Raw genomic sequence first — 26,762 nt, 5'->3', positions numbered from 1 at the left:
GAACGTATCCGAGTTGCAGTGTCTGTTCCCGACTCTTCGCCGTTTAAATTGTGTATCGATAGAGACTGAGCTCCTTGATTCTCAGTCGCCTCACAGCGATAACCGTTCTGTTTTCTCTCCTCGGCTGCCGGTAGCTGGGCCTCTGTGTAAGTACTCCGGGGGCCGCTCGCTGGCCTGGCCGATAGCTCGAATTCTGTCTGGCAATTGGAAAAATGTCACTTCCATGGGGAAAGGCCACAGGTGGCATCTAGTTAAGGGTTTTTATAAAACAAATGGCATCGAGTGCTCACATGTCACCTGGAGGTCCCATGTTTGTAAATGAAATGTTTCCGTTGCTCTTTATAGAAAGTAGAGGTTTTCTTGTAATAACTTAAACCTGTGTGTTGTGAAGAACCTGCTGTTTTCTAGGTTCCAGTCTAGCGTAAATCAGCGTTTTTGCACAAATTTAAAGACACTAGAAAATACTTATTTTGTTTTTTTATTCTTTTTAAAAAATATATATGTTTTATCGATTTTTTTTTTTTTTTTTTTTTTTTTTTTTTTTTTTTTTAATAGAGAGGAAGGGAAAAGAATAGAGAGTTAGAAACATCGATGAGAGAGAAACATCCATCAGCTGCCTCCTGCACACCCCACACTGGGGATATGCCCGTAACCAAATACATGCCTTGACTGGAATTGAATCAGGGACCCTTCAGTCTACAGGCCGATGCTCTATCCACTGAGCCAAACCAGTTAGGGCTTTTTTTATTCTTAAATATAATTTTTATTGATTTCAGAGAGGAAGGGAGGGGGAGAGCGAGATAGAAACATCAGTGATGAGAGAGAACCATTGATCAGCTGCCTCCTGCACGCCATATGCTGGGATTGAATCCGCCACCAGGCATAGGACCGGAATCAAACCCAGGACCCTTCAGTTCGCAGCCGACGCTCTGTCCACTGAGCCCCCAGGGCTGCGTGGCTGCTTTTCTGAAGGCTGTGGCTGGTGTGACGTGGGAGGGCGATGGCGGCAGAGGAGAGTGCTGCCCCTCACCGGGTCGCTTCGGTGACGTTTCCAAGTTGGACCTGTCCTTGGTGCTGAGTTTAAGACGCATCGCGGTTTTGGCTACGCCTCCCGGGTGACTGTGCCTTGTGTCCGTCTGTCTGTCCAGCTGAGGTCAGGGGGCGCACAGGTGTTGGAGGGCTGCATCGCCGAGATCCACAACATCACCAGCTTGGACATCTCCGACAATGGTGAGCGGCCTCGGGGTGGGGGGATTAAGAGGGTTCTCAGGGCCACACCTTCTAGCCGCCTGGCCGACATCATAGAGATGAGACCCCTGCCTGGTCTGGTGGACTTTTACGTTTGCCAATAGAGCTTATTTATGGAACAAACCTGTGCCCACAAACCTGTCTCCCTGAGCTGGCCTAGAGCCCACAGTGCAAAGTCAGGGCAGGAAAGAAAATATCAGCTCAGCCCTGGCCGGTGTGCTCAGTGGGTAGTGCACCTGCTCTCGGATTGAGGGTCCTGGGTTTGATTCCAGTCAAGGGCAGGTACCTGAGTTGCCGACTCGATCTCTGGTCAGGTGACGCTTACAGGAGGCAACCAATCGATAAAGTCTTTCTCACATCGATGTCTCCCTCTCTGGCTCTCCCACCCATTCTCTCAAAATCAATGGAAAAATATCCTCGGGGAAGGATTAATAACAACACCACACACACACACACACACACACACACACACACCAGACACAAATGCCAGTTAAGGCCTCAGGCCCATCAGAGGAAGAGCTGAGGCCAGCCTCTGGGGCTCTTGGTGGAGGGGGACCAGGTTGAGCCCTGACGTGTGCATCCGGAGCGTGTTCCCGGCGTGTTCCCACGGAGGTTCGCAGCCTGTGCGTGGGCACCTGTTCGGTTGGCGCAGACACCGTTCTGACGTCTGTGTCTCACCAAGGTGGGGGCGTGGGAGCCCCCGGCCGCTCTCCACTCCCACCCGCTGACCTCATTCCCCCACGGACTGAGCAGGGGACTGGAGAACAAGTTTGTTTTTAATAAATCTTTATTGTTGAAAGTATTACACGTCTCCCCTCCTCCATTAACCCCTCTAACCCGGCCCGACCAGGCCCTCACCACCCCCATTGTCTGTGTCCATATTTTTATTACTTTCAGAGAGGAAGGGAGAGGCAGAAAGAGAAACATCAATGATGAGAATCATTGATCTGCTGCCTCCTGCACGCCCCACACTGGGGATCGAGCCCGCAACCCAGGAATGAGCCCCGACCGGGAATCGAACCCTGACCTCCTGATTTATAGTCCGTTGCTCAACCCCTGCGCCATGCTGGCCGGGCTGGAGAACGAGTGTAGGGTTTCTCCCAGGGAAACAGGTCAGGGGGAGAGCGCAGCGTTCCCTGGAGGCGAGGACCCGGGCCCTCAGGGAGCCGCCCTTGCGGGATCGAGTTCCACCGAGCGTCCGGCGGCCGCGTCCTGACCCTCCCCCCTCCCCCCAGGCTTGGAGTCCGACCTCTCCACCTTGATCGTGTGGCTCAGCAGGAACAGGTCCATCCAGCACCTGGCCTTGGGCAAGAACTTCACCAACATGAAACCCAAGTAAGTTCTGAGTTGTGCATGCGACGAGGCGCGCCCAGCCTCCTGGGATCTCGGGCTGACCCTCCGCCGCCTCTCCCGTCTCCGCAGGAACCTGACGCCCGTGCTGGACAGCCTGGTGCAGATGATCCAGGACGAGGAGTCGGTGAGCTGTCTAACGTCTGCCCGCGTCTTGTGCCCTTCTCACTCTTCCCGCCGGTTAGCGGTCAGGGGCTTCCACACTGTTCATTCTGGGGGTTTTCTACCATTTTTTAACAGATGGAATACCGGTAAATCGTATGCTTTGGAATGGCGATAAGAGGCGTTTAAAATTTACTGGCTTCTCCCTTGATTCCACTTGTGATGAATTAAAGGAAGATTGTAACGAATAGGTGAAAAGCAATAGAGATTGACTCCTTAGCTCATCTCTTTTAAAAAAGTATGTTTTTATTGATTTCAGAGAGGAAGGGAGAGGGAGTGAGAGAAACATCAACGATGAGAGAGAGACATTGACCGGCTGCCTCCTTCACGCCCCACACTGGGGATGGAGCCCGCAACCCAGGCCTGTGCCCCGACAGGGAATTGAACGTGACCTCCTGGTTCCTAGGCCGATGCTCAACCACGGAGCCACGCGGCTGGGCCTGAGCTCGTCTTTATGTCTGAGACGTTGTGTGGCATCTTCGTTGCGCCATCCTGTCAGAGCTGGCACCTGCCTCTTGGTGTCGCCCACGGCTTTGCTTCGAGGGAGGTGCCGTCTGTTTGACATCGACGTCCATTTTGTGCCCGAACCGCACGTCCCCTTCCCCGCCTGTCCTGGCTGAGCTGACCGAGGAGGCCTCTGTGCAGTGGGTCCTCCGGCGGCTCTTCGTCAGAGACGAGCGTGTGCTGTTCCCCCGCAGCCTCTGCAGTCCCTGTCCCTGGCCGACTCCAAGCTCAAGACTGAGGTCACCATCATCATCAACGCCCTGGGCAGCAACACGTCCCTGACCAAAGTGGACATCAGCGGGAACGCCATGGGCGACATGGGCGCCAAGATGCTGGCCAAAGCGCTGCAGATCAACACCAAGCTCAGGTGCGCCCGGTGCCCGCCCAGGTGGCCGTGGGAGGGCCCGGCCAGCCCAGGGGCCTGGGGCCAGGGGGGTGACAGTTTCCATCCTTTGTTAGAATACTGAGTGTTACCAGACTTATTTTTTAAAATACAATATATTTGTATTGATTTCAAAGAGGAAGGGGGAGAGAGAGAAAAATATCCATGATGACAGAGAATCATGGACCAGCCGCCTCCTGCATGTTCCCCACTGGGGATTGAGCCTACAACCCGGGCCTGTGCCCTGACCGGGAATCGAACCCTGGCCTCCTGGTTCATAGGTCGCTGCTTACCCCGAACCGTGCCAGCCAGGCTTGCTCCCAGACAGACAGTGACTCCTCCCAGCCTGTGGGTGGAGGTTTGCTGGAGGGGAACCTGCCGAGAGCTGGTGCTGACGGAGGAGCGGGGCAGGCAGTGGTCACTGGTGGCAGGACCTGGAGAGCAGAGCCGGGAGGCGGCAGGAGGGATGGGCTTCCCGCTCAGGGTGTGAGCCCAGCCTCCTGGCCTCCCTCCCCCTCCTCCCCGGGCCTATCACCATGGAGACAGACAGCCAGGGTCCCGGGTCCACTGGCTCGGGGCGAGGGCCACCATTTACCCTCCATCATGCAATGCGTCATCCGAAAGCACCCCAACGGGCCCACAAGAGCTTCCTCGTTAGCGGGAGGCTGGTCCCTCCTCGCCAAGGGTCTCATTGTCTGTGTTCCTCTCCTCCAGGACGGTGATCTGGGACAAGAACAACATCTCTGCTCAAGGCTTCCAGGACATAGCCGTGGCCATGGAGAAGTGGGTGCTCGTGGTTCCCCCTGGAGACAGTCAACCGGGCCCAACCCCCTGAGCCCCAGGGTGTCCCCCTGAGCCCCGGGGGGTGTCCCTGAGCCCCGGGGGGTGTCCCTGAGCCCCCTGGTGTGTCCCTGAGCCCCTGGGGTGTCCCTGAGCCCCGGGGTGTCCCCCTGAGCCCCGGGGGGTGTCCCTGAGCCCTGGGGTGTCCCTGGGGTGTCCCTGAGCCCCGGGGGTGTCCCTGAGCCCCCTGGGTTGTTCCCCTGAGCCCCGGGGTGTCCCTGGGCCCTGGGGGGTGTCCCTGAGCCCCCGGGGTGTCCCTGAGCCCCGGTGTCCCTGAGCCCCAGTGTCCCTGAGCCCTGGGTGTGGCGGGCGTAGCTGTGGCTGGGCCTGGTGTGAGTCTGTACGTGGGCACGTGCCTGATGCTGCTTCCTCCTCCCGCGGCTTCACAGTCTGCCTCCACGGGTGCTGCTTTCTGTCCGCGACGGCAGTCTGCACCCGGGAGTGAGGAAGCTGAGACCCGGAGGGAAGGTGCAGTGGGGACGGCAGGCCTGTGGGCTCGGGCCAGTGGGACTGGAGGGCAGAGACGTGTGGCTCAGGGCAAGGTGTGGGGGTGGCAGAAAGCCACTGCAACCACTTTTCTTTTCTAAAAATAAAATGATTTGTTGACTTTAGAGACAAAGGGGGAGAGAGAGGGAAACATCAGTGATGAGAGAGGATCATGGATCGGCTGCTCTTGCCCGCCCCACATGGGCTGGAGCCCACAACCCGGGAATGTGGCCTGACAGGAATTGAACTGTGACCTCCTGGTTCCTAGGTTGATGCTCAGTCACTAAGACCCGCCGGCCGGGCAGGAGGTTACTTTTAAAGAAACATGACCACCTCCTTCCCGTAGGAACTACACGCTGCGGTTCATGCCGATCCCCATGTACGACGCCGCCCAAGCCCTCAAGACAAACCCCGAGAAGACGGAGGAGGCTCTGCAGAAGGTACGGGGCGGCAGCCAGCGGCCGTGAACGCACCTTCGCACAGAGCCGCGTCCATCCGTCCGTCCGACCTGCTGACACGGGCTGTTCACTGGGCCTGTGTCCCAGGGCTGGCCCGGCGCCGATGGGGAGGGGGTGTCCGCTCCTGCGCCGTGACAGTGGCCGGTGCCCACGAGCCCCATTCCTCCCCGCGCCGGCCGCGTGGTGGGTGGCCGAGCGTCCACCCCGAACCGGGAGGTCACGGCTCCTTTTCCGGGCAGGGCTTCCCCGGGAGGGCAGCGCCCGTCTCCCAGCCTGCGGTCGGGGCGCTGGTGGGCGTGGAACTCGTGCTTTGGCTCCCGTGTCGCTTGTTGGGGTCACGCTGTGACCCTGAGAGGCACGTGCTTTGTTTCCAGATAGAAAACTACCTGCTCCGGAACCACGAGACCAGGAAGTACCTGCAGGAGCAGGCCTACCGCCTCCAGCAGGGCATCGTCACCAGCACCACCCAGCAGGTGGGCCCTCTGCCGCCCACCCACCCGCCCGGTGCCCCACCTGCCCACCCGCCCGGGGCCCCGCCCACCCAGGGCCCCGCCAGTCACTCCCCGGGCGGAGAACGGCCAGGGCTCCTTACACAGCAGAAGCATTGAGACGCTGTGAGCCGCCTCCTGGGTCCCGGGAGGAGGCTCCCGTCCTCACTGTGCTGTTCCCTTCCGTCCGAACGCCTCCCGCGCACGGCCCCGGTGTCCTTCCCTCGTGCGGGCAGATGATGGACAGGATGTGCGTGAAGGTCCAAGATCACCTCAACTCCCTGCGGAACTGCGGGGGCGATGCCGTCCAGGAGGACGTGCGGTCGGCCGAGCGGCTCATGCGGGACGCCAAGAACTCCAAGACGGTGAGCTTCCCTCGGGCTGCTCGGCCTCTTGGGCGTGAAAATGGCGTGTGAACGGTTTCCAGCTTCTTTTATAAAAAAATATTATTTTACTGATGTCAGAGGGGAAGGGAGAGGGAAGAGAGAGAGAGGAACATCAGTGAGAGTGTCATGGATCGGCTGCCTCCTGCACCCCCCCTCTGGGGCCTGTGTCCTGACCACTCCTTCCCGCTGGTGCTCAGGCCACGGCCACTTCACTGTGGACAGCTCTTGCCCTTTCTTCCAGCTGCTGCCAAACCTGTACCACGTGGGCAGCGCGTCCTGGGCGGGAGCCAGCGGCCTGCTGTCCAGCCCCGTGCAGGAGACGCTGGAGTCCATGGCCGGGGAGGTCACCAGGGTTGTCGACGAGCAACTAAAGGTTTGTGCCTTCTGCCCCTTCGGAGGAGGGCGCAGTCACGGCTTAGCTGTGCGTGAGGGCAGCCCGGGCCACGCTGCCTGTGCTGGGTCGGCTGAGTGTGTGTGTGTGAGTGTGTGTGTGAGTGTGAGAGTGTGTGTGAGTGTGTGAGTGTGTGTGTGTGTGAGGTGTGTGTGAGTGTGTGTGAGTGTGAGGTGTATGAGTGTGTGTGTGTGAGTGTGTGTGTGTGTGAGAGTGTGTGAGTGTGTGTGTGTGAGTGTGTGTGTGTGAGTGTGTGTGTGAGGTGTATGAGTGTGTGTGTGTGTGTGTGAGTGTGTGTGTGTGTGTGTGTGTGTGTGTGAGAGTGTGTGTGTGTGTGTGTGTGTGTGTGCGCACGCGCATTCACCTGTCCCCCACACGCATGGTGGCAAACATGGGTGACTGCCTTTCAGCTTCCTTGGTATGTTTTGGAATGACTTCTTAGGATGAGATTGCACCTGTCAAATTCCATTTCTTTCCTTTTTTTCTTATTTTTTTTAATCCTCATCCGAGGATGTTTTCCCACTGGTTTTTAGGGAGAGACAGAAACATCGATTGGCTGCCTCCTGCAGGCGCCCTGACCAGGGCCCGGGCTGAGGAGGAGCCTGCAGCCGAGGGACGTGCCCTCGACTGGAGTCAAACCCAAGACCCTGCATTCCGCAGGCCGACGCTCCCCTGAGCACACCGGCCAGGGCTCCGTTTTGGTTTTGACGGGACCTCTCCACATGACCTTGACCTCGGACGGGTCCCACTGATGAGGGAATGACCCTGCCTGGTGCGAGGCAGAGAGGGGTCTGCTCTGGGGAAACGGCCTTCTGTGGTTACACGTGAGGTCGGGCGGGGGAGGCCGAGCGCGGAGGCCGACAGCGGCGCCCTGTGGCCTCGCCCTCACCGCGCTGCCGCCCCGCAGGCCCTGCTGGAGTCCATGGTGGACGCGGCCGAGAGCCTGTGCCCCCACGTGATGAAGAAGGCGCACGTGCGGCAGGACCTGATCCTCGCCGGCTCCGAGAAGCTGTCCGTGCCCCGCGCCTTCGTGAAGAACGTGCTGCTGGAGCAGTCGGGCGTGGACATCCTCAACAAGATCAGGTGGGCGCCCGCCCGCCCGCCGGGGGCTCGGGCTGGGCGCGGGCTCTGAGCCAGGAGGTCCGGTTCCGTTCCCGGCCAGGACACCTGCCGGTGGCGGGCAGGAGGCAGCCGGTCCGTGGTTCTCATCGTGGACGTTTCTTTTCTTCCTCTCTCCTCTGAAATCAGTAAAAATATGTATTGAAAGAAGTCCCATCACGCCAATTGGCGTTTACGCAGATGCTCTCGGGTCTGCCTCTAAGTCCGGGGCTGAGATGGCAGGGCCGGCTGAGGTGGCGAAGGATGTGATGACTGTGTGTCCGCGGCTTCTGTTGGGAGCGGGGCCCTGTGCACACGTCCTCACCTCCGGCCGGCAGAGCGGGCGCCGCCTGGTGAACGCGGCGTGGGGTGGGTGACGCCCCCTTTGCCTCAGTTAAAATGCTCTGCGCTCCCGGCCCGCCCACAGCGAGGTGAAGCTGACCGTGGCCTCCTTCCTGTCCGACCGGATCGTGGACGAGCTCCTGGACGCCCTGTCGCACTGCCATCACCGACTGGTGAGCCTGGACCCCGCGGGCCGCCCTCCAGCCCTGTCTGCAGCTTCAGGCAGGCCCCGCCCCTGTTCCTCTCCACGTCCCTTCGGCCCCTCCGGTGCCTGGGGCCCTCTCCCGGGGGTTCAGGGAAAGGCCCGAGTGACCGCCCCAGACCTTGTTCGTCCACCGTGAAGGTCAGCGTCGTGGGCCATGTGGAGACCGAGATTTAAAATTAAGATTAAAATTTTTTAAAATTTTACTTTTATTATTTTCTAAAATTCTCACCAAGGATATTTCTCTGTTGATTTTTAGAGAGGGCGGGAGGGAGGGGAAGAGACAGAGAGAAACATCGACGAGAGAGATCGATTGGTTGCTTCCTGCAAGAGCCCTGACCGGGGCCGGGGATTGAACCTGCAACAGAGGCACGTGCCCTTGACTGGAATCAAACCCGGGACCTTTCAGCTATGGGCCGCCGGTCTGCCCCCTCGCCAAACCGGCCAGAGATCTCATCGATGTTTCTCTCTCTCCCCCTCCCCTTCCTCTCTGAGATCAAGTGAAAGAAAAAAGAAGGGCCACCCCAGGTGCCCACACAGCCCTCGGCACCCTCTTGGGGCCAGCCGCCTGCTGCCCCGTGTCTGGCTGATTTGTCCTGTGTTGACCCCCCAGTCCGACCACTTCAGCCGGAGGGGCCGGGCCCTTCCTGCCTCCGAGGCCTCGGACGCGAAGCCCGCGGACGAGAAGCCGGCCCGGCCCCCGGTCCTCGCGGTGGAGGAGCTCACGGAGCTGGAGCGCCTGGAGGACCTGGACACCTGCCTGGTAAGATGCAGCCCTCGGCGTGGCCGCTGGTTCTTACAGAAAAGCTCACCCTGACAAGCCAGGCCGAGCAAAACGCCCCCGGAGACGATGCTTTCAGATGTGCCGCTGCACGGAGGCTGTGAGTGAGGCTGATGGAACCTACGGTTCAGTCCTGGCCGGGTGGCTCAGTGGATAGAGCACGGCCCCTGCACCGAAGGGTCCCGGGTTGGATTCTGGCCAAGGGCATGCACCTCGGTTGTAGGTGCCCTGGCCCTGGTCGGGCGTGTGCAGGAGGCAGCCAATTCCTGTGTCTCTCTCACGTCAATGCTTCTGTCTCTCCCCCTCCCTTCCACTCTCTAAAAATCAATGGAAAAACATCCTTGGGTGAGGATGAACAAGAAAGAAAAATACTCGGTTTCGTAATAAACAAAAACCTTTCTTCAAAGACAGATGAACATGTGCACGAAGCACAAGTGACGGGTGTGTGTGCTGTCCCCCGTGACGCAGGCCTGTGTCCGTGCCACTGGGAGCAGCCGTTTGCGTGCGTCTGCCACGCCTGGGCCGTGCCCTCGGGGCTGTGGGCTGGAGACAGTGGTGGAGGAGCCGTTCGCGTGCACTCATCACCGCAGCACACGCCTCGGTCACAGCGCAGGCGTGTGGACGGGACCCGCCTGGCTCTGAGGAGGCGGTTCTCATTCTGCCGTCAGTGCTGCCTGCCGGTCCCCTCGTCACCGTCTGAGGCTCCGAGGCCGCAGCCAGCAGCTCGGTGCGGCGGGTGCTGAGCGGGAGGAGACGGTGCACGGCCGTCTCCGAGGCTGGAGGGAGCCGCTCTCCGAGGCCGGAGGCTTCTCCATTGCCATGGTTCTCCTTTCCATAGGACCGTGATTCTGCTGGCCTGTCCTTTAGGAGCCAAACCAATGGAAGGCCCCGCCCCCTTGCTAGAATGATTGGCAGTAAATGGCCCTGGCAGGGAGCCTTGGCTGGTTTGGCTTAGTGCAGTGGTGGGCAAACCTCAGCTCTTTGGCCCCTTGAGTGTGGCTCTTCCACAAAATACCACATTTGGGCGCATACGTGCAGTGTGATTGAAACCTTGTGGCCCATGCACAGAATTCGGTTTTCGGCTCTCAAAAGAAACTTCAATCGTTGTACTGTCGATATTTGGCTCTGTTGCCTAATGAGTTTGCTGACCACTGGCTCAGTGGTTGGGGCATTGGCCTGTGGACTGAAGGGTCCCGGTTTGATTCTGGTCAAGGGTGTTTGGGAGGCACCCAATCCATGTGTCTCTCTCACATTGATGTTTCTCTCGCTATCTCTCCCCCTCCCTTCCACTCTCTCTAAAAATCAATGAGGAAAAAAAATTCCAGTAAGGATTAACGAAACAAACAAACAAACAAAAAATAAAAGAGAGAAAGAAAGAGAAAGAGAAAGGCAATCTAAACTGTCTGTGGGAGTTAGCTGTACCGCTCTCGTGTTTGCGTCTGTAGTTAACCTGTTAGCGGGACCGAAGTCTGCATTGCCCCCCACGTGGGAGTATTGGAGTCTATTCTAATGTCCCCTCCTTCCGTGCTGTTTCCAACTTAACTCAGTGGGTCATAAGGAGGCGCGTTTGGAGAACAGTCCTCGCACGGTGTGGCCTCGGCAGTCTGAGGTGGGGACGCGGACGGAGCGAGAGGCCTTCCCAGCAGCAGCTCCGGTGGCGTGGGGTCCCCTTCTCGGCAGGCCCGCTCCTCCTCTCCCAGGCTGAGGAGCCCCGGACACGCTTTCAGAATGTTAGGAAGAGGCCCTCCCGCCTTTCAGCTCCCACCCAGGGGCAAGGTGTCCTGGGTAACCGGGCCTCCCGCCCTTCCCCGGAAGGCTGTGACGATGTGGGATGCAAAGCTGCTCCCTCAGTGCAGCAGGGAGCACAGATGGGCATCAGAGGCCCCGGGGACTCTCACACGCCCACAGGCCCCTGTCCGCACTCGTTACGGACCAGCTCCGGCCAGGACAGGTGCGGGAGCTGTGCTGTCTTCGTCCCCAGAGGGTCGGCCAGGGGCCTCCTGCACCCGCTTAGCCGGTGGGTAACGTCTCCCAGCGGCTCCGGGTCAGGCCGCTCCATGCTGCTCGTGACGGCCTGGGACCCCGTGCGGCCTCCTCCCTGCCCAGGCTCTGCCGAGCGGCCCTCGGTCTGCTGGCGAGCGCTGCCTCTCCCGTCCTCGTAACGCCTTTGCTGTTTCCTCTTCGTTCACGTTTCTTCTTTCTTTCTGCTGCACGGAGACCCTCTGCTGCACGCATGTGAGTACTGGGGCCGCCTGCTCTTCCGGCCCTCACTTCTGCCCTTGTGTCCGTTGGCTTCTGCGCTGCCTGGCTGTCCCCCGACGTCGTCCTGTCGCCTCCGCGGGCCCTGGACGGAGCAGGCAGCGGTGACCACTCTGGGTCTCCCAATGGCTCAGCTCGCGAATCGAGCGGTGACTGTCAGACGCCCCACTGTGTGCGAGCCGGGTGGGCGGGGCTTTGGGCCGGGCAGACGGCGCTGCGTTGGGTCCTGGGGAGCAGGGCCAGGCCTTCGTCCTCTGTCCGCCGCCGCCTGCGCCTCGGGTGAGAAGCAGCCTGTCGTTAGGGGTTCCTTTGCGAAGGTTTAGCATGTTGCTCCTTGTGTGTCCTGAAGATGTGAATTGAAAATTACTTCTGCCTGGCCGGTGTGGCTCAGTGGATAGAGCGTTGGCTTGCGGACTGAAGGGTCCTGGGTTTGACTCCTGATCAGGGCACAGGCCTGGGTTACGGGTTCGATCCCCCGTGAGGGGAGTACAGGAGGCAGCTGATCCATGATTCTCTCTATCGATGTTTTTTTTTCTCTCTCTCCCTCTTCCTGCTTCTCTGAAATCAATAAGATATTTTTTTAGGAAATGGAAAGTTGCTCTCTGTGGCTCAGAATGCGTTTTTAGAAACAAACTGATTCTGTCCAGGCTGGCGGGCTCAGCCTCGAACTGGTCTGTGAAGTGTCGGGTGCTGATGCCTGGGGACGGGCACCGACAGATGCACAGATGTTGGGGAAGGCCAGGGACAGAGACGGGCTGAGGCCAGGCTGGGAAAATGCACCCATGGAGGGAGACGGGGGCACCGGCCTCGGGTTCGGCTTCTCGGGACCTGCAGCGCCTCCGGCTGGAGGGGCCCTGGGCGCTGGCTGTGGTTTGGGTTTGGGTCTCCATCTGGAGGGGGACCAGCAGGATGAAAGCTGACTTTCTGGGAAGCGGGCAGCCCGCCTGTGCCCCAGGTGGGGGTGGGACGTGCCCGGGCCCACGTGGCGGGGCAGACGCTGTGGCGTGGAACCCCGTGCCCCGTGTCCAGGGGTGGTGTGGGCGGACGCTGGCTCAGGGCTTCCTGTGATTCGTTGCTAGATGACCCCTAAGTCCAAGAGGAAGACGATCCACAGCCGGATGCTGCGGCCGGTGTCCCGGGCCTTCGGTGAGTGTCTGCACCTGCCACAGGGCCCCGGGCGGGCGGCGAGGGTGCCAGCCTCGCGAGGGGCTGCTCGCTGAGCGGGGATTGTTCCTGATGCGCGGCTTCTTCTTGCAGAAATGGAGTTCGACCTGGACAAGGCCCTGGAGGAGGTGCCCATCCACGTGGAGGACCCGCCCCTCCCCTCCCCGCCCCGCCCCGCCGAGAAGCGGAGCTCCGGGCTCATCCCCGAGCTGCCCTCCGAGGAGGGCCGGAAGCTGGAGCACTTCACCAAGCTGCGGCCCCGGCGCAACAAGAGGCAGCGGCCCACGCAGGCGGCGGTGCGTGGGAGCCCTGCTTTGGGGGAGCCCTGCCCGGGCGGGGGGGGAAGCCCTGCTGGGGAGGGGGAGCCCTGCTGGGGGCCCTGGTTGAGGGGAGCAGAGCACCCCTGCACCCCTGCCATCCTTTTCCACCTGGACCAGTCCTCAGAGCCGCAGCCTATTTCTCTCACCCAGCATGCGCATGTGCACACACACACACGCACACACACACACACACGCGCACACACACACACGCGCACACACACGCGCACACACGCACACACACACACACACTCACACACGCACACACGTGCACACACACGGACACACGTGGATATACACACGTGCACATGCATGTGCACACAGGCCCCGTCTCCCTGGGGTGGCCGCAGGACGCAGGGACAACGCTGTCCCCGACGTGTGCGCAGTGCACAGCCTGGGCCACCTCCCGGGCCCGCCCCCTGCCGGTGCTTCCTGGCTGCAGCCCTGGGCCTGCCTGTGTCGGACGGAGGCCCATGTGGGTCACCGTGGCCTCCCACCGCCCAACACTGGCCGAGTGATGAGGGGCCTGGAAGCAGCCTGTCCTGCAGAGACGGGGCCGTGGGAGCCCTGCCCCCTTGGGAGCACACGGGTGCTCCCGTCCCCAGAGCGATGCCCACTGCTGGTCTTGGTTTTCCATTTGTAGTATATGTCTTTATTTCAGAGAGGAAGGGAGAGGGAGAGAGACGCATCAATGAGAGTCATGGGTTGGCTGCTTCCTACACGCCCCACACTGGGGGTGGGGTCCACAACCCGGTATGTGCCTGACGGGAATCGAACCGTGACCTCCCGGTTCACAGGTCCATGCTCAGCCCCTGAGCCCTGCCGGCCGGGTGGCTGCAGAGACACTGGCTCTTCCACAGGCTTCGCCAGGCCTGGGTGCACCCTGGTTCCTCCCTTGTCCTTCCTGCCCCGTCACACCCGAACCCGTGACTTCTGTCCGTGTGCACCGGCCCCGTGGTCCCAGGGCCTCGACCGTGACCACAGTGTCTGTGAATTCATTGTCCGTCGGTCACTGTGGTGCCGTCTGGTTGGCAGGTCAGTGCTGCGACCATGGTCCCGCAGGACGGCGAGCGGAACGGCCTCATGGGGAGAGTGGACGAAGGCGTGGACGAGTTTTTCACCAAGAAGGTGACCAGGAGGTGAGTTCACCCGCCTAGAAGTCACGGCAGTCATCTCGGACGTGTCTGCCGAGGTCATTTGTTTCACACGCGTGTAGATGGTTTCCAACGGCTTTACGGTTCTGAGGGTTTGCAGATGTCATCTGCAGACCAGCAACATGGCCATCAGCCGGGAGCGTGTTAGAGGCGCAAACTCCTGGCCTCACCCCCAGACCTGCTGACGGGGAGCATCTGTGGTGCAGCGGCCCTCTGTTCTTAAAAAATTTTATTGATTTTTTACAGAGAGGAAGAGAGAGGGATAGAGAGAAACATCGATGAGAGAGAATCATCGATCAGCTGCCTCTTGCACACCCCCTACTGGGGATGTGGCCGCAACCAAGGTACATGCCCTTGACCTGGATCAAACCCGGGACCCTTCAGTCCGTAGACCGACGCTCTATCCACTGAGCCAAACTGGTTTCGGCTGGTTTTGTTTTTTAAATTTGTTTGTACTGATGTCAGAGCGGAAGAGAAGGAGAGAGAGGGAAACACCTGTGATGAGAGAGCATCACACGGGATCGAGCCCACAGCCCGGGCCTGTGCCCTGACCGGGAATCGAACCCGGACCTCCTGGCTCATAGGTCGACGCTCAGCCCTGAGCCATGCCCGCCGGGCCCCTGTCTGTGTTTTGACTGGTTCCTGCTGGAACCTGGATTACAGTGAAGCCAGCAGGGTGCCTTCCCCTGTGTCCCAGGAGGTCCTCGGCCAGAGGCCCCGAGGCCCCGGACCTCGGCGACGGGAGCGACGAGAAGAAGAAGAGAGAGTCTCGGAGGAGCGGCTTCCTCCACCTCATCAAGCCCCGGACCAGGGCCGAGCGGCCACCCACGGTCTTGATGGCGGAGGAGCCGTCCTCGCCCAGAGGGGCGGGCAGAGGCCCAGTGGACGCGCCCCGGCGGGAAGCGAGGCCGGCCGAGCACGACGGCAGCTCCGAGCGGACGGAGGAGGTGCAGACGCCCGAGCCCCCGGAGCACGGGGAGGACGCGGGGCGGCCGGAGCCCGGCGACGGCAGGGGCAGCCCCCCGGGCGGCCGGCGGTACGGCGTCCAGGTGATGGGCAGCGGCCTGCTGGCTGAGATGAAGGCCAAGCAGGGGCGGCGAGCGGCCGGCGCGCACCAGGTGAGCCACGGACTCGCCGTCGCTGGGTTTTGTCCCCGGGGAGAGCCGCAGCCGCGGTCGGCGGTGGAGGTCCCATCGCGGCTGAAGCCAGTCTCATTGTGGAAATGCGGGTCCTAATGCTTCACTGAGGTCCTGAGGCGTCCCCTTTTCCAGACCAGAGCCTGCCTGGGGATATTCCAGATTTAAAAGTCAAAGGGAAAGAAAGCCAAGGTGTCCTGTTAGAATTAGTGGAATCCTGGGCCACGTGTGGTCGGACGCCGTAGAGAAAACGGCGTCACGGTCTAAACGTTGCTGAGCCCCCGGCAGACTCGATGTGTCATTCACGCTCCAACCCCCGACTGCCTGTTTCCTCCTGCAGCTCCTGAGAGGGCTGGACCCTCGTGGCCCCGGAGCCACGGGCCACGCTTAACCCGGCTGTGGCTTCTGTGGGTCTCCCTGGGCGCTTCGAAGTTTGCAGAACCGGGTTCTCCAAAGACAGGGGATTGCACCCCGCCTTTCTGTGGAGGAGGAGACTAGATCTGCTCCCCCCAGGAGCCTTGGGTTCCTGCAGGACGGGGCTGCTCAGGGACTCCACACCTGGGCAGGTTTTCTTTAAAAATATATATATATTTTCAGTGATTTCAGAGAGGAAGGGAGAGAGATGAGAAAGAATCATCGATCGGCTGTCGCCTGCATGGCCCCCACTGGGGATGGAGCCTGCAACCCAGGCATGTGCCTTGACCAGGAATCGAACCGTGACCTCCTGGTTCATAGGTCGATACTCAACCTCTGAGCCACACTGGCCTGGCATTGCTACTTGGTCGTGTGGTCTCACGGGTGCTCACGGGCACCTTGGTTACCTGGCAGTTTCCTGGTTACAGGTCCCTCCCACCTCCCTCGTCCTTAGGGCGTGGAGTTCATGGGCTCTGAGACCTTGGACAGGGAGCAGGCTGTGTGCACCAGGCGCTGCTGGGTCAGCTCCTGCTGAAGAGCAGCTGCCTGGGGATGGGGGTGGGGGGACAGAGGGCTCCAGGCCTTCCTCCGGGTGCTTTGGGACAGAATTCTCCTGGGTTAAGTGGTAGTGCCGCCAGGTTCATGCCCGTGGTCTCTCAGCGCCACCTAGTGTCCATTTACTGTAACAACAAGCTCTAGCCGGGGCTCAGTGGGTAGTGTGTCGGCCTGCGGACTGAAGGGTCCCAGGTTCGATTCCTGGTCAGGGCACATGCCTGGGTTTCAGGGTCAGGCCCCAGTGTGCATTAATGTGTTTATCTCTCCCTCTCCCCTTCTCTCTGAAATCAATAAGGACATGTTAAGAAAGATATATAAATATATGTAAAACAACGATAGTAGAAACCAAGTGTTAAAAACTTGAGCCAGCCGGGGATTCCCTCTCCTATGGCGGTGCTCACGTGGTGGGCGCGAAAACCTCTCCGACAGGTAATCCTGACTCGTCGGGGGCACTGCCCCCCCCCCCCCCCCAGACGGTCCCATAAAACCACGACGACAGCCAACAACAGTAACCGCCCGGGGGAATGCGTAGGAATTACACCTGTTGCTCTTTCTGGTCCGATCGGCACAGAGTAACCGTTTTCGGTGTGCCGCGGAGCGCTGGTAGTGAGGGGCGTGTGCTGAGGGGTGAAGCTGTGAGCGGCTCCGTTACCACAGTGGAATGGGGGGCTTCCCCACGGCCACGCTGCCACACCGCCCCCTGTGAGGGTGTGAACTTAGAGGCCGGAGGGCGGCCGGAGCCGTGTGCTCCGGGGCCTGGCCTCTCCTGGGGCCCCGGGTGGCCACTGGCTGGCACAGGTGCTGCACATCACTGCTCAGCCAGGGAGGAGCTGAGAGCCACTCGCCCTGGCCAGTTCGACTCAGTGGATAGAGCGTCGGCCTGTGGACCGAAGGGTCCGGTTTGATTCTGGGCGAGGACGGTTCCTGGGTGGCGGGCTCCTCCCGGGCCCTGGTGAGGGCTCTTGCAGGAGGCAGCCAATCTATGTGTTTCTCTCACATCGATGTCTCTCTCTCTGCTGCTCCCTCTAAACACCCGTGGAAAACACCCCGGGGAGGACTGACAACACAGAGCCGTTCTCTGTTGTCGTCGTCGCACTGTCTGCTCTGTTCCTCTCACACTGGAATGAGTGCGCATTCGGGGGGTGCCTGGGTTTTTCAGAAGCTCGGGAACGATGCAGCCTCCCAGGACCCACCCAGTCCGGCCACCAGCACGAGCACGGAGCAGCCAGACGGAGGCGGGGCAGGTGAGTCAGGAGGTGCAGCCCCGCCCCCCCTGTACTTAGGGAAACCCCTGCTGTTCTGAGTCACAGGTGATTGACAGGAGGAAAACAGATGGGGGCAGGGCAAGTGTGGCCTCTGTGTTTCCTGTCCTCAGCCTTCCCTCCTCCTCCTCCTGCCCAGCGCACCTGGGGCAGGGCCACACCCATGGCCTTGTCCCAAATGGGTACCTTTTCCCATCCCCAAAGGGAAGACAGTTTGTTGAGAAGAACTTATAAACCATGGACGTTGGCGGGTGGGGGGGGGTGCAGAGGAGGGGACAGTTGGGGACATGCTGATATTTTGATATTTTTATTTTTTTAAAAAATATTTTTATTCCTTTCAGAGAGAGGAAGGGGGAGGGAGAGAAACATCAATGATGAGAATCATGGATCGGCTGCCTCCTGCACGCCCCCGACTAGGGATGGAGCCCGAAACCCAGGCCTGTGCCCCGACCAGGAGTAGAACTGTGACCTCCTGGTTCACAGGTCGACGCTCAGCCCCTGCGCCGCCGGCTTTAAAACCCCTTTGAGTTTAAAGCTGCCTTTTGTACCCGTTCTCGCTCCAGGGCCGAAGCTGCCCCCCGCGCTCCCGGGCTCCCCGGAGAGGAACGCCAGGGCGGAGCCCCGGGTGGACGCGGGCCATCGCGGCCGGAGCGCCTCCAGCGCCAGGCCCGCCCTGCAGACACCCAAGCCCAGCCCGGCGGCGCGGCCCGCCCTCCCGCAGAAGCCCCGGGCGCCCTCGCGGGCAGGTGAGCGCTCGGGGGCGGGGCGGTGCGCGCGGGCGTGGGGTCCCGCAGGGGCCGTGACCAAAGGGCTGGAGGCCGGGGAAGTGGCCGGCAGGCGGGCCTCTGACCAGCGCCTCCGGGACTCCTCCGTCCGGCTGCAGGCACAAGGGGGGCGGAGGAGGCATCTGTCCCTGCCTCCAGGTGCAGGGCCCACGCGGCAGAGGCTGGAGGGAGGGAGGGCCCCTTGCTGTGCCGTGTTTGGGGTTCAGAGCAGAGTGTGGCGCACCTGGGCCTGATTTTTAAATGTATTATTCAGAGAGGAAGGGAGAGGGAGGGAGAGAAACATCAGTGATGAGAGAGAATCACGGATCGGCTGCCTCCTGCTCGCCCACACTGGGGATCGAGCCCACAACCCGGGCCTGTGCCCCGACCGGGAATCGAACCCTGACCTCCTGGCTCCCAAGTGGAGGCTCACCCCCTGCGCCCCGCAGGCCGGGCTGGGCCTGTCTGTCCATGCCCCGCACAGATGCCCGGTGTGCCTGCTGGCTCACGGCTGGGAGCTCAGTCAGAAAAGTCCGTGCTGCTCTTGGAGGATGTGCCTTGTGTGGAAAGCCCGCTGCTCCGTCTGAGGAATCGGCCGCGGAGCCGCGTGACCCAGGAGCTTGTGTCTCCACAGAGGACGTCTCGGGCTCCCCGTCCGGCCTCGGCTCCCCCAGGGCCGCTCTGCTCCCGCCCGTCCTGAGGAAGGTGCCCGCGGACAAGGAGAGGGAAGGCCAGGGCAGCCCCCAGCCCAGCCCCAGCCCCAGCCCCAGCCCCAGGACCTTCTCCCAGGAAGGTAGGCACGCTCGTCCCAGCCCAGTCCTCCCAGGCGCCCCCCTCGGGGAATTCGAGGTGACTTCAGCGCCCCTTGGGTCAAACACTGGGACCTCAAGTCTGCATTACTGACGGCACGGGATCCGGATGGAGGTCACGGGGTCAGGATTGAGGTCACGGGGATGGGTTGGAGGTCATGGGGGTCAGGATGCAGGTCACGGGGTCAGGATGGAAGTTATGGTTGTCATGATGGAGGTCACAGGGTCAGGATTGAGGTCGGGATGGAGGTCGGGATGAAGGTCATGGGGTCAGGATGGAGGTCGGGATGGAGGTCATGGGGTCAGGATGGAGGTCGGGATGGAGGTCACGGGGTCAGGATGGAGGTTGGGATGGGGGTCACGGGGTCAGGATGGAGGTTATGGTTGTCATGATGGAGGTCACAGGGTCAGGATGGAGGTCACAGGATCAGGATTGAGGTCGGGATGGAGGTCGGGATGAAGGTCACGGGGTCAGGATGGAGGTCGGGATGAAGGTCACGGGGTCAGGATGGAGGTCGGGATGGAGGTCACAGGGTCAGGATGGAGGTCGGGATGGAGGTCACGGGGTCAGGATGGAGGTCACGGGGTCAGGATGGAGGTCGGGATGGAGGTCACGGGGGCAGGATGGAGAGACACCTCCCCCTCCGCTGAGACGGCGGCCTGGAGGCCTCAGGCCTGAAGCACTCACTCCGTGCTCCTGCCCTGGCGCCCTCCTCGGGCAGCAGACAGTGTTGGGTTCATAGGTCAATGCTCAGCCACTGACCGCGCCGGCCAGGCTGTCGCTTGACTGAAACGAGGCCTTGAGTTTGAGGGCAGCTCTGTGAGAGAGCGAGGCCCGAGCCTCTGGCCGGACAGTCACGTTCTCCCCCGAGAATCGGAGACGCACGAGTGCTCGTCACCCTTCGAGGCCTCGGGTGGCGCTGATTCCCCTCCTCCTCCTGAGGGAGCGATAGGGCGGGTCCCGCTCCCCCAGGAGAAGCCCGGAGACCGTCACTCCCCTGCGTGGGTCCAGCCAGTGGGTCCAGTGGAGGCTGCTGGGTTCTGTGGGTAACGGCCACCGACCAGGACCGGCGACAGGCGGGACCGTGAGTCCAAAGGGGGCGGCGAGGTGCCGTCCCATCGGGAACGTTCGTGCGCGTGGCCGTGGTGTCGCCACGCGGACGCGTGTGCTGCGGTCGGGTGAAACGGCTCCCTTTTCCTCAGCTCAGAGAGGCGACCGGGACGGGGGCAGGCCTGCCGGTGGAGGGAGGCGGCCGGCCCAGCGGGGCCCTGTGCTTGCGGAGGAGGCGGCGAAGGCAGCTGGGCACCGGAAGCCGCAGCCAACAGCGGGTAGAGCCCCTGGCGTCACCCTCGGGCCGAGGCTAGAACCGGCACTAACCACGTCCGTCAGGGAACCCCGCGGCTCGAGCAGCTGACTTTTATTTTTTCCTGAAAGGCAGCAGGATGGTCCTCCCATCTGGGGCAAAAGGGTCGACTTACAAGATCTAAGAACCATTGATTGGCTCTCCTGCTGGGCGTCGAGCCCGCCACCCCCCTCCCCAGAGCATGTGCCCTTCGCCAGAATCGAACCTGGGACCTTACAGTCCACAGGCTGACACTCTCTCCACTGACCCACACCGGCCAGGGCGAGGCAGAGCTTTTTTGGGAGTATATGAAATCTCTCTATTGTCCTTGTTTTGATAAGGACACCCACGGGTCCCAGATGTTTCCAGGTTTTGGAAATTTGCATTTGAACTGCGGTAACCGTGGCCGAATGTCACTTCATTAGCAAAGCTCCTTTGATCCAATGCGATGTTCCCTATTCAGTCTTTAGTCGGCCACTAAACGCACTCAGACAACACACAGACCCAGAGACACCCCCGCCCCCCTCCTTTCACAGCCCTCCCTCCCCCCTCTGCCACACTGAGCATCCCTTGACTTGGGATGAAAAGAGGAGGCAGGCAGAGAGAAGCCAGCCCCAGAAAGGCAGGAGTCTGTGTCTGTCTCAGATATTCCCCGTGACTTCTCCGGTTTAAAATTCTCATTTTGATGGGATTAAATGGGACCATCTTGTATTTGCTTTTGGCCTCGGTTTCTTGAAATACTGGTGGGAACAGCAAAGGGAAACTTTTACAGGGCCTCCAATTAAAGTAACTTCACGCATGTTTCAATGTGGCTCTGTTAGTGCCAGTTCCTAGCCCTCGGCTGCGTGCCCCTGAGTGCTGCCTGGCAGTCTGCTTTCGGAATGGTGTCTGACTTAACCAGTCGAGATGGGCAGAGCAATTCTGCCGGTGGTTTGCATCCTCTAAGTCTTCTGAAACGGATTCCTCCCCTCCTCGGCCCCGTGACCAAGACACAGGCCGCGGTTCTGAAAGCACGCTGCCCGTGGCGTCACTGTCGTGTGCTCATTGTGTGGCCGTCTGAGTGTCGATGGGCCGGCTGGCTGCCTGCTTGCTCTCAGGGGAGTGTTTGTAGCTGCGCCTTCTGAATTTCATACGTGTCCCCTCTTCCTTTCGCTGTGCACTGCGGTGTCCTGTCAGCGTGTGTTCCTTTTTCTGGAAGAAGTGGCTGGTTTTGGCTTTGGATGGCCTGTGATGGCTGCACGGCCTCCTGACTCGGAGAGGCCGTGTGTCTGTTTAACACATTGCGGACGGATCAGGAGGATTCTCAGTTCATGTCACACAGTGTTTTACCAAGTATCAAACTTCAAGAAGATATTAGCTTGGAGGAGCATGTAATAACTCCAAAATGCAATGGGTAGTTAATTTTAAAGTGTGCCTTTAACATTTATGTAAAATGTTTTTGTATTCGTTTAATAGAAACTTTTATTTTTTAAAATTTATTTTTTATTTCAGAGAGGAAGGGAGAGGGGGGGAGAGAAACATCAATGTTGAGAGAGAGTCATGGATCGGCTGCCTCTTGCATGTCCCACACTGCGGATCGAGCCAGCAGCCTGGGCCTGTGCCCTGACTGGGAATCAAACTGTGACCTCCTGGGTCAACATTTGACCACTGAACTGCCCAACTGGGCCAATTTGTATTCCTTAACCCGCTTTCCCTTTTTCTTTTTAAAAATTATTCTATGTAAAAAGAAAAATGCGGATGTCCGCCAGGGCACATAGAAGGCTTGTTTGTGTTTGAGTCCGAGAATGGTCTCCTGTGCGTCCCCTCTGAGGCGCCCGCTCGTCGGTGGTTGAACGTTAAGTAGCCGGTTCCGTGGGGACGAGAGCGGCAGCATTGCAGTGACGGGAGGTGATCCAAGCAGCCGAGGGCTTGCCCGCGGCCGCGCCCCAGCTGCCTTGGCCTTGGCCTGTGGCCTGTGAGGCTGCTGCGCACAGCGTGTGGGTGTGGCCTGGCCAAAGTGGTCTCTGCACGGAGGCTGTGAGTCACAGTTAACCGCCTGTGACCTGTGCGGCCACACCCGGGGCCCCTGAGCCTTCCGCAGGGACAGCCCAGCCGCTGACCGAGGGGGACAGGCGGCTCTGGAGAGGAGGTGGTGAGTCCTGCTCCCGTTTCACAAAGCCTGCCTTCGGTGGCCGCGAGGAGCAGTGACGGCGGCTCCAGCCTCCGCCTCCATCGTCCTCTGCCAGGCCCAGGGCCTCCTGTCGGCGAGGAGCCACGCAGTTCTCGTACCCGAGCTGCCTGCCCGGTCCCTCCGGTCCGCTGTGGGGGCACCTGTGGCCGGGGTGACGTGGTCACCTCCTCTCAGGCACCCCTTTCCCTCCCGCCCTCCTCCGATTCTCCACCACAGCCCTGCCCCGAGGGTCCCCTCACAGGCTGGCGTCGTGTATGTTTTCTGCTTCGACACACCTGTCGTTGCTGGGCTGTCTCTGTCTGAGTCTCGGTGTGGTGCTGCGTGTCTCTGGAACCTGTCCTCCCGACGGGCCGGCCTCGCCGTGGCTGGCGGCCGGCGTGTTGGTGAGTCAGTGACGAGCCCCCTCCCTCCCCCCTTCTGTTTCAGTTTGGAGGAGAAGCTGGGGCCCGCAGCCCCAGGAGTTCCAGGACCAGAAGCCGTGGTCCCCCAGCAGGGACGGCCGGCAGGGCAGCAAGGCCAGCGACTCGGGGGAGGATGCTGAGAAGGAGTTCATCTTTGTGTGAAGGTCACGGCCCCAGACATCCGGGCAGGTGCCTGGCGGCCTCCTCGGCCTCGTCTCCGTGCTGCTTTCTCTGCTCTGTCCTTTCCATGGAACCAGAAGCAGACCCACTGCTTGGTGATCAGCACACGTGCTCCGGCTTCTCCCGGCGCAGGCGTTCTGCCTGTGCCTTCGCCGGTGCCAGCCGGTGCCGCGGCCTTACTTGAATTTCTCCGAGGCGGCTCTGCTGCCCTGTGGGAGGAGGTGGGGAGGGGCCCGGCCACTGGGCGCGCTCCCATGGGCACCGTCCGGGGCCGGGGGCCCTCCGCCCAGGCCTGTCAGACGGCCCCCGGCCCCCGGAGCGGCTTCCTCGCTGTAGCAGCTGCACTCGTAGTTAAGACGGCGCACTAACGAGCCCCCGAGTAGACGTATGTGCCGAGTCCGGATGGCGTGTCCATCCCCACACGGTCAGCGGCCTGGGCCCTCCCGGCAGGCGCGGTGGGGACTGGGCAGGGGCCGCGGCCGCCTCCCCACATGCTGGGTAGAGGTGCACAGTGGGCTGGAGTGAGGGTGTACGGATGTGTTCGTTTTTTAAAAATTTCTTTACTTTCTGTCTGCATATGAGCTTTGAATGTGTAATTTTAAGAGAGAATTTAAGAGACCGGCAAACAAATAAAAAAATACTACTCTTTCTACGACACGTCGCACATGGTCACTTCCCCGACACGCGGGAGGTGTTTTACGAAACGTATATTTATACCAATAAATGATCTTACCAGGGGCCGCACCGCTGCCGTTTGTTGCATTTGGCTGGTGATGACGAACATTGTGTTTGGGTCCAAAATCCAGGAGCATCCGTTCCCAGGCTCTCAATTCCGCGCCCACGGATCGTACCCGCCACCTGCCCTCACCCCAGGGAGGAGTCCTGGTCACACGTGGGATGCGAGTGTGAACCAGGATGTGACCCGAGGGGTTTGCCTGTTAAATGGAAGGGCGTTAGCGTGTGATCCCATGTTGGTGCCTGTGAACACCCCTGGAGGACGCACACCAGTGAGCCACTGTCCTCCGTTACCTCTGGGGGTGAGATTATGGGGAGGTGTTCCTTTTCTCATTTCCTGATCTACATGATTTAAGGGATCTTTTGTATCTTTACAAAAGAAACGATATATAAATATATGTTTTAAAAAAACGTTCACTCTAATTCCAGTAATTTTTTTTATGACAAATACTGTCCAATTTCTTTTCGTCTACTTCCTCCGGCCTTGGGAACCGGGCCGTGAGGGGTCCCAGATAGCTGTTGGGGGGTGATGCCAGAGGAAGCCTTGTGTGCAGCCCCAGCTGGAAACACCTTTCTGACTTTGTACAAAGTTGCAGACATCCTAGTGGGTTTTTCTTTTTCTTTTTTGGTTCTCTGAGTTTTTTCAACCTTCCCTTCTAACAGAACCGCCCCTCAGCTCCCCCTGATCTGCTGTGGGCTCCTTCCGGTGTCCTTTATCTGTGCTGCCGTTCTTCCTGTTTCCTGCAGTCACCACACCTTCGCTGTTGGCCGTCTTTACCATCGTTACTCTGAACTCCGATAAGTTTCTCATCTCTGCTTCGCTTACCCCCTCTCCCGGAGAATTCTCTTGCTCTCAGTGGGGGTTGGAGCTGCTGGGCAGCGGCTGCACTGTCACCCAGGGAAGCTTTAAAACCCTCCGCGCCTCGGCCTCGCTCCAGCCACGCCCGCAGGGTCTCAGTGGAGGGAGCCACGAGAACCACAGGCAGCCTCGGGCTGACTTCAGCTGCGTGGTGTTGGCTGTGCTCCGAGTTTCCTGGTTACTCACCCCCCTTCCCCCTGCCCAGCCCCAGCACCCCATTCCCAGCGGGGAGAACCTCCCAGCCCCAAGGGGCTCCCGGCTCCTGCAGATCCTGCCTCTAAACGCCTGAATCAGGTCCACGGGGCCCTGACACTGTCACCTCCTCCAGCCCTTTCACTGGGGAGCTCCCTCTGGAAAACCACCTGAGCCAGAATGTCAGGGTTCGATTCCCGGGCAGGGCACAGGCCCGGGTTGCAGGCTCGATCCCCAGTGGGGGGCGTGCAGGAGGCCGCCGATCCATGATTCTCTCACCATTGATGCTTCTCTCTCCCCCTCTCCCTTCCTCTCCGAAATCAATAAAATTATATTAAAAACAAACAAAAAAAACAACCCATGAGACAAGTTTGGAAGTGAGTCCAATGGAAGGGGGTGTTTTCTGTGCGTGTGAGAAGTTTAAGGGTGAAGGCGGGGACCATGGAGAGTGCCAGCCCCAGCACCCAGGGCTCCCAGTGGGTGGGAGGGGGCCGGGAAGGGGTCAGGGAGGGGGGAGAGGACCTGGAAGGCTGGGCCTCAGATGGGCAGGCTCCAGGCAGCTGTCCCCTGGCAGGGGCGGGGCTTGGGGGCCGCTGAGCGACACCAGGGTGACAGCCCCTCGCCAGCTGCAGACTCAAGCCTCAGAGAAGGTCCGAGAGGGCAGGAGCTGGTGCGGGGGGAGAGCAGAAGCCGGTGCGGGGGGGGAAGGCAGGAGCTGGTGCTGGGGGAGGCCGGAGCCAGCAGGGATGGCAGGAGCTGGTGTGGGGGGAGAGCAGAAGCCGGTGCGGGGGGGGAAGGCAGGAGCTGGTGTGGGGGGAGGCCGGAGCCAGCAGGGATGGCAGGAGCTGGTGTGGGGGGAGAGCAGAAGCCGGTGCGGGGGGGGGAAGGCAGGAGCTGGTGTGGGGGGAGGCCGGAGCCAGCAGGGATGGCAGGAGCTGGTGTGGGGGGAGAGCAGAAGCCGGTGCGGGGGGGGAAGGCAGGAGCTGGTGCTGGGGGAGGGCAGAAGCCGGTGCGGGGGGGAAGGCAGGAGCTGGTGCTGGGGGAGGGCAGAAGCTGGTGCGGGGGGGAAGGCAGGAGCTGGTGCTGGGGGAGAGCAGAAGCCGGTGCGGGGGGGAAGGCAGGAGCTGGTGCTGGGGGAGGCCGGAGCCAGCAGGGATGGCAGGAGCTGGTGCGGGGGGGAAGGCAGGAGCTGGTGGGGGAGAGCAGAAGCCGGTGCGGGGGGGAAGGCAGGAGCTGGTGCTGGGGGGAGGGCAGAAGCTGGTGCGGGGGGGAAGGCAGGAGCTGGTGCTGGGGGAGGGCAGAAGCTGGTGCGGGGGGGAAGGCAGGAGCTGGTGCTGGGGGAGGCCGGAGCCAGCAGGGATGGCAGGAGCTGGTGCGGGGGGAGGGCAGGAGCCAGCGGGTGAGGGCTGGAGCCAGGAGTCAGTCGGACCCAGGTTCCAGCCACTCCCCGGTTGCGCTCGCTGTCAGCACCATGGACAGCGCGCGGGCCCCTGTGGCTGGGACGCTGTGGGCTTCCTGAGGGTCTGGCAGCCTCTGGCCCCCAAGGTGAGTGGCACCCGGGCCCACCCTGGTCTCTCCCGCGGAGAAAGGAAAGGTGTCTCCCAGAGTCAGCGTCACCGCAGGGCCCGCCCCGGCCACCTGGGGGTGCCAGAGAGTTCGGGGGCGGGAGGGGGGCTTATCCCCACTTTCCAATGTGTGTGTGTGTGTGTGTGAGAGAGAGAGAGAGAGAGGGAGAGAGAGAGAGAGAGGAGAGAGAGAGAGAGAGAGAGAGAGAGAGAGAGAGAGAGAGAGAGAGGGAGGGAGGCCATGTGTCTGTACGTCACAAACGTCATGCATATTGAGGCTGGGGCAATGGCCTCCCTAAATGGGCTCAGTGTTGCCGAGGGACTTGCTGTGGAGGCCCCTCAGAGCGAGGAGGAACTGGACTGAC

The 26,762-nt window shown here is 60.8% G+C and overlaps 1 protein-coding gene across 4 annotated transcripts in view; it reads left to right on the top strand.

Moving 5' to 3' along the window:
* CARMIL1 (capping protein regulator and myosin 1 linker 1) overlaps positions 1 to 23,785 on the top strand; it is a 57,820-nt gene extending 34,035 nt beyond the window's left edge. Inside the window, exons 18-38 of one of the 4 annotated variants that reach the window (XM_036453108.2) lie at positions 135 to 146; positions 1,149 to 1,230; positions 2,484 to 2,583; positions 2,671 to 2,725; positions 3,459 to 3,631; positions 4,361 to 4,429; positions 5,319 to 5,412; positions 5,805 to 5,903; positions 6,155 to 6,283; positions 6,546 to 6,677; positions 7,603 to 7,778; positions 8,221 to 8,308; positions 8,951 to 9,100; positions 12,457 to 12,523; positions 12,635 to 12,837; positions 13,894 to 13,997; positions 14,710 to 15,130; positions 17,277 to 17,361; positions 17,943 to 18,125; positions 18,778 to 18,936; positions 22,892 to 23,161. In XM_036453108.2, coding sequence (XP_036309001.1) covers positions 135 to 146; positions 1,149 to 1,230; positions 2,484 to 2,583; positions 2,671 to 2,725; positions 3,459 to 3,631; positions 4,361 to 4,429; positions 5,319 to 5,412; positions 5,805 to 5,903; positions 6,155 to 6,283; positions 6,546 to 6,677; positions 7,603 to 7,778; positions 8,221 to 8,308; positions 8,951 to 9,100; positions 12,457 to 12,523; positions 12,635 to 12,837; positions 13,894 to 13,997; positions 14,710 to 15,130; positions 17,277 to 17,361; positions 17,943 to 18,125; positions 18,778 to 18,936; positions 22,892 to 23,028 — 2,718 coding nt within the window. In that variant the 3' untranslated portion in view covers positions 23,029 to 23,161. Of the gene's footprint in view, positions 1 to 134; positions 147 to 1,148; positions 1,231 to 2,483; positions 2,584 to 2,670; positions 2,726 to 3,458; positions 3,632 to 4,360; positions 4,430 to 5,318; positions 5,413 to 5,804; positions 5,904 to 6,154; positions 6,284 to 6,545; positions 6,678 to 7,602; positions 7,779 to 8,220; positions 8,309 to 8,950; positions 9,101 to 12,456; positions 12,524 to 12,634; positions 12,838 to 13,893; positions 13,998 to 14,709; positions 15,131 to 17,276; positions 17,362 to 17,942; positions 18,126 to 18,777; positions 18,937 to 22,891 lie in introns of all 4 variants that reach the window. The other 3 variants (XM_036453110.2, XM_036453109.2, XM_045586776.1) reach the window with 3 other exon arrangements.
* Positions 23,786 to 26,762: the final 2,977 nt, after the last annotated feature.

Source organism: Pipistrellus kuhlii, unplaced genomic scaffold (genome assembly GCF_014108245.1).
Source record: "Pipistrellus kuhlii isolate mPipKuh1 unplaced genomic scaffold, mPipKuh1.p scaffold_m20_p_24, whole genome shotgun sequence".
NCBI lineage: Eukaryota > Metazoa > Chordata > Mammalia > Chiroptera > Vespertilionidae > Pipistrellus > Pipistrellus kuhlii.
Note: the sequence above shows the minus strand (reverse complement) of the source record. Positions and strands in the feature narration are given on the sequence as shown.